The following is a 6,000-nucleotide window of genomic DNA, read 5'->3' on the forward strand; positions in this document are numbered from 1 at the left end:
ACGATACTATGTTTTAAATCAATTGAGACTGTGGCAGTAACAGCATTCTACGTGTTCCAAAAAATTGGTCACTCTCAAAAGCCTTACTACATGTTGTTTGAACAGCCACATCATTAAAGCATTATCAAACAAAAGTTTCTTTGTTATACGTTGAGATGAATAATTTCAAATCATTTTTATGTGAGATATTCTGGGTCAGAGCTGCCTCAGCCTGTAAAGATGAAGCAGACTGAGAAGAAAGCAGCTGGGGTTTAAGGAAAAAAAAAATTTAAAGGCAGGAAATAATGATGAACATCTTCCAGGATTTCAGAAGTGTCGGTGAATGCTTCAAAAAAAATGAAAACATAAGGCCAGAGAAAAATGCATTTCACTTCATGTACAGCACTGTGGGGAGTGGTGGGGATGCTTAACAAAACCATCTAATTATTCAAATATTTCTCTTTGAAGCAGATGGGTCTTGGAAGAAACGTCAATACTAGCTGTAGAGAAACAACAGTAATATGTACACACTAAAACAGCTTTCACTGATTCTGTACATGTTACCGATGTGCACCATGGAGGGATGACTGACTTCATATTAGCAAGCAAGTCTTGTTTCCCAGCCACAAGAGGGTCCACACCTGTATTTACCCCCTAGCTACCTACAGTCTAAGCTCAGAGGCTACGTATTGCAGTTGAATGAAGAATGGATTAAGAGGCTAATCTAAGGCTATATATAGACAGCAAGACCAATTTAATCTCCGCCCCCTCTCTCTCCCCTCCCTGTTTCCATAAATCTCAAGATCAGAGTTACAAAGAGACTCGGAACTCCAGCAGAGCGAACAGGCCCTTCCTGCCCCCTCCTACTAGGCCGTCTCTCATAAACGGAGTATCAGTGCAAGTGTAAATTGCTTCCAAATATCCTTAACAGGCACCATAAAGCGAATCAGATCCGGTTTTCTTCCACAGCTTCCACAGAGGACAGAGGAGATGACAAGTAGTGTGCATGAAGCGGTGGTGGTTAAGGGGGAGGGCTGCCAAAAGATAACTACCTTCTTCCTCCCCACCCACCTCTAGCTTAGAGCCTCAACCCCGGCCTCGCCGGGAAACGCATCTGGCGGGGCCACGCACAACACGATGTGCACCGCCACTTCCCACCGCATGGCGGGCGCCCACCCGCTCGCAGTCCTAGGGTCTCACCGGGCGGCCAAATGTGGCGAGTGGCGGGTCCTCACTCTGAGGCACTGATACGCGGTATATGTGAGGTTAATGGGGTCGAGGGGATGCTTCCTCACCGAGAGGCAGGAAGCCGCCCCAGCAGGCACATGCTTCCTCTCCGCCAGCTCCGGCCAGGATGGAAGCCCCCAGTGGGGCGACCACCGCGGTTCCCGCAGCCCTCCCTGCTCCTCTTGCCCCACCTGGGTTGCTTCTCACCTGTCCGAGAAGGTAGCGGCGACGCGCGAGGCTGGGAGCTGCGGCGATTCCGGCAGCGGCAGCGGCAGCAACAGCAGCGGCGGCGGCAGACAATGGAGGAGTGAAGGACAGACACATTGACATCGACACACGGAGCCCGGCGCAGCCCCGCCTCCCGCGCAGTCCCGCCCCGCCCCCAGTCCGCCCTCGGCCGGGGCGCGTTATTCCTGAGGAAATGCGGGGGGCAGTCGCGAGGGCCGATGACCTCTGCACGCCTTAAGCAGCCACCGCCGGACACAGAACTTACAGACAGAGAATTTAAATATTGCGTGTCCCTAAATATCTGAACCGGGCAGCGTGGGGATGGGGAACACGTGAGAGGAATTTAATTTCCCCCCTCTGGTTTTCTCCATTTGTTTTTTTCTTCCCAGGCTGCTCCAATGGGAGTCTTCGGCTGCCGCCTCCTGCAGCTCCTCCTCCTGGCTGGGCCAATGAGGCGCGGGGGGCGGTGACTGTCGCGGGGCCTGCAGAGACCGCCCGCCCGGCTCGCCCGAGCTCGCCGGCTGCTCCCCGGGCCGCGGGAGAGAGGGGAGAATTCGAATGCTTCCGCGGTTGGCAACTCAGTGTTCTGGCCTCACGCCGTCCCACTGCGACCGGCGCTCCAAATCTAGACACCTCGTTTCTTCTTAATACTTCCAAAGAAACAGAATAACCTTCAAGCTGGCGGGAGCAATGGTTCACGTGAAGAAAGGCGAACTGACCCAGGAGGAACAGGAGCTGCTGGAAGTCATCGGAAAAGGTGTGGGTGCTGGGCTCCGCCCGAGGCGCTGCCGGTCTGGGCAGGGGGCGTGGCGCAGCCCTGGGGGCGCCTGTGGCCCCGCCGACCCTGGGCTGCGGTTCTGCGAGGTTGGCAGCGCGGGACCGGGAAATACCGTCTCTCCCTTTTGGTTTGGGACCGGTTGCGGGGGCGGAGAGGTGGGGAGGGAGAAGCACTGCTGAGAAGAGAGCGGACGTTGCCAAACTCGTCCTCTAAATCAGCTTTTGGAAAGGTGCACATTTTTAGGCCCCATCTCGGATTATAATGGGCGACCCCGGGGTGTGGGTCGTAGGATGTGCGTTCAGCACTCCTCAGGTGATTTTGCCCACGGTCCGTCTTGGCGACAGTGACCTGGTAGTTTCAGGCTTTTAGACGGGTGTCTAAAGGGCCCTTTCGACTTCCGGAGGCCAAAAGATCTGGATTCCTTGGCTGTCTCCGCCCCCGCTTGGGGGGTGGAGGAAGCGACTAAGGAGAAGCGTTCTTTATTAGGACACAAATAAGTTCTATAATTTGCCACATTGGAGCTTTCTTCCAGAAGCCCAGGAACCCTCAGAGAAGTGAGGAGTTTGGTTGGGCGTCCACCCTTAAGCACTCTTAGCGACCTTTTAATCGCGCTTTTCCCGGTTTCCCTTCCACTCTCCCAACGCGTGTCCCGCTTCCGCCCCTCCGAGTCGTAGGGAGGGAGACGCAGGCCCCAGGGACCAGCCCAGAAGCCATGTTTTCCCTTCATTCCTGGAGTGGACAACCCAGAGGAGCTCCCCGCTAAGTCTCATTGCCTGGCAAGTGACATCAACGTGGCTACATGGCTTCTTCTGTACGGTCACGCTCGGGGATGGGGATGCGTGGGACTGCGGGTATAGTTAATGTAGTTATAAACTCAAGAATGAGAAGCCACGTCTGCCCTCAAATGGCAGAGAGGCCAGGCACTACAACGTAAAGGCTTCCCAGTTTCCAGTCTTATTTCTTTCTGAGTAGCCAGGCTGAAATCTGGACCCCCAGAGAGTAAGGCATATTTATTCTTCGTACTGACAAGGAAAGTCTAAGTGTAAAGAGGAAAAAAAAAAAATCGGATTTGAACTCAACAGGTGCTGGTGAGCTGAGCCCACCCCATCTGACATCAGTCACAGCTACATGTATCGTAAGTGTTTTTTGCCTGGAATTGTGGGATTTGAAGTTGGTGATTTTGTTTGTTCTGCACGGTTCTCACTGACCTATTTGGCACTGCAGCCTTTCTGTTCTGCCTGTCTTTGGGTAATTTCTCCCTGCCTTTGGTGGCTCAGGGATTTAATTCAGCAAACATGTGAGTCCAGCTATGTGCCAAGTACCGTGTTGGGCAAAAAGAAGACAAAGGAGGAACTCAATCTAGGAGGGATGCAAATTCTGTTTTTAATCAGTCCAGAGCTATCACTTTCTCTTAAAAGTCTAAACAAGTGAGCAGTTTTATAAGATGGGTCTTTGAAAGGGGCAGGTGGTGGTAGTAGTGGTGGGGAATCCTTGGATGTATTCTTAGGTGTCCACCAGTTTTTATTTTAAAGATTAAATAAAAGAATTAATGTGAATTTAATCAGGTTAATGCTATGGTATTTCTGGGCACACATCCTGCGTCAAGTTGCACCATCAGTGCACAGAAACTTTCACTGATTCTTTTGGTCCAAGCTAATGAAAAAACTGAGATGGATGGGTTTAGTATATATGATACATTCTTGTCAAGTGAACGTCCATAGGATATCATTATACTCAAAAAAAGTAATGGGAGATAGGAGAAAATAATAAGTATAAACAACCATTATTGAATGTTATTATGAGCCAGGTATAACTGTTAGCATTTGATGAGCTGAGAATTTTTTTCAGCTACAGCACTGTGGGATGTGGTTTAACCATGCAGGTCTGGTTTGGAATCCTGCTTCAGTCTTTTGCTGGTGATGTGGCCTAGGGCAAGTTACTGTTTCTTAGCTTCAGGTTCTCCATGTGAAAAATGGTAATGACCTCACAACAAAATCCTGAGGATGAAATGAGTTGTTATATGTAAAACATTTAAAATACTATTTGTGTAAGCACCTGTTGAGTTCAAATTCGATTTTTTTCTCTTTACACTTAGATTTATTATGGTAAATAGATAATCTGCACTTTATAGACAAGAAAACCACGGAACTGATAAATTAGATAACTTGCCCAATGTCACATAGGTAATAAATGGTGTAGCAGAGATATCATATGGCTCATAGTCTTAGAAATATGCTGGACTTGAAAACTAAACAAACAATGAAACCAGCCCCAGAGCAATTCATACTATATTCACTTTGAGAGGTAATTTAATTTCAGCAAAACATTGTCATCTGTCAAGTTAAGTTCAATTTTAAATGTTACTGATTTTGTAGTTTTGAGTGCATTTAATTTGTAAAATAATATTTGGTCGATAGTAGAATGAAGGTCATAAGCAAAATTTATATTTGTACTCATAAGAAGCATTTTTTTAAGGGAGTGGGGGTTCTTAATTTTTAACCCCCTTTTGTACATTACTCAACTCAGCACTACATTAGTCAGTACTAGTACTTACAACTAAGAATAAATTTTCAGCCAAGCGTGACCTATCATCTTGGCCAATCTGGATAAACTCGGCCAGTGTTTGAGTGTCTCCCTTCTGCCAGTCACTGCTCTCCAGAAGTTAAGCTGATTGTATGTGGGACTTAAGTTCAGAAAATACCACAGATTGCTTCTGGACATTTTTAGAACAATTTCATTGTCTAAGTGAATTCCCATGCCAAGTATTCTACAGATTATATATTTGTTAGAATGCCAAGAAGAAACTACAGGCGAAACTGAGGAGCTGTTTCTTACCCATTTAAATCAGAGTTAATGACGGCATCCATTCTGCAACATTTAAGAAGGGAAAATTGAAATGATTGACGTGCATTTGACTGGCTTATGTTACTTGTAGATTGACCCATTCTTCTAAGTTCTGATATCTTTTTCCTTAAGCACTGAGGAAGCACTATTTCAAGATAAATTAAACCTTTTTTTAAGGATACAAACCAGAAGATATTCCATTATTTACCTTGTTTAGTACTTGAGATCCCTGGAATCACTGTCGCTGACTTAACAAATCAGTGTACTTACTCTTTTCATTCTCATTATTTGTGAAACAGGGTTGGATAATGAGGTTTATTCTATCAACTTTATTGAGGTGTAATTAAGTATGATAAATGGTGCACATTGACAGTGTACACTTTTTTAAAAATCAGTTTTGACTTAAGTATACATCCATGAAACCATCACTACAGTCCAGATAATGAACAGTTCCATCAGCCCCAAAAGGTTCTTCATGCCTTTTATAACCTGGCACTCTCTCCACCACTGTCTCCAGGCAACCACTGATAGATTTCTGTCTCTATTGATCAGATTGTTTTGTTCTAGAATTTTATTTAAGTGGAATCCTATAGTAAATAATCTTTTTTTTTCTTTGCCATGGCTTCTTTCACTCAGCATCATGATTTTAAGGTTCACCTATGCTGTATCAATAATCTGTTTCTTACTACCTTTTTTTTTTTTAAATTTTCATTGTTCGGACATACATCTATTTGCTTAACTGTTCACTTTGATGGGCATTTCAGTTGTTTCCAATTTTGAACTATGAAAAGAAGATCCTGCTCTAAGTTCCTGTGTACTATTTTTAGTACCTTTATGGTTTAGAAAGACTCCGGTCTAATAATTATAGTATAGAGATCAAAGAAAAATTTTAACAAATATGTAGTTACCATTAACTCAATAACTGGACAGGTTGTGAGACCTCT

At 45.8% G+C, this 6,000-nt stretch overlaps 2 protein-coding genes across 4 annotated transcripts in view; one reads left to right on the forward strand and one right to left on the reverse strand.

Moving 5' to 3' along the window:
* The window catches only part of BZW2 (basic leucine zipper and W2 domains 2), a 60,475-nt gene extending 58,888 nt beyond the window's left edge, over positions 1 to 1,587 (reverse strand). Inside the window, exon 1 of the mRNA XM_011362849.2 lies at positions 1,414 to 1,587. The gene's annotated coding sequence lies outside the window, so the exon portion shown is untranslated. The remainder of the gene's footprint in view (positions 1 to 1,413) is intronic.
* A 317-nt stretch (positions 1,588 to 1,904) lies between these two features.
* ANKMY2 (ankyrin repeat and MYND domain containing 2) overlaps positions 1,905 to 6,000 on the forward strand; it is a 32,785-nt gene continuing 28,689 nt past the window's right edge. The window contains exon 1 of one of the 3 annotated variants that reach the window (XM_023532866.1): positions 1,905 to 2,191. In XM_023532866.1, the coding sequence (XP_023388634.1) occupies positions 2,125 to 2,191 (67 nt within the window). In that variant the 5' untranslated portion in view covers positions 1,905 to 2,124. Of the gene's footprint in view, positions 2,192 to 2,726; positions 2,989 to 6,000 lie in introns of those variants that run through there. The other 2 variants (XM_011362860.2, XM_011362870.2) reach the window with 2 other exon arrangements.

The sequence above is a fragment of the Pteropus vampyrus genome, unplaced genomic scaffold (genome assembly GCF_000151845.1).
Source record: "Pteropus vampyrus isolate Shadow unplaced genomic scaffold, Pvam_2.0 Scaffold4, whole genome shotgun sequence".
Taxonomy (NCBI): Eukaryota; Metazoa; Chordata; class Mammalia; order Chiroptera; family Pteropodidae; genus Pteropus; species Pteropus vampyrus.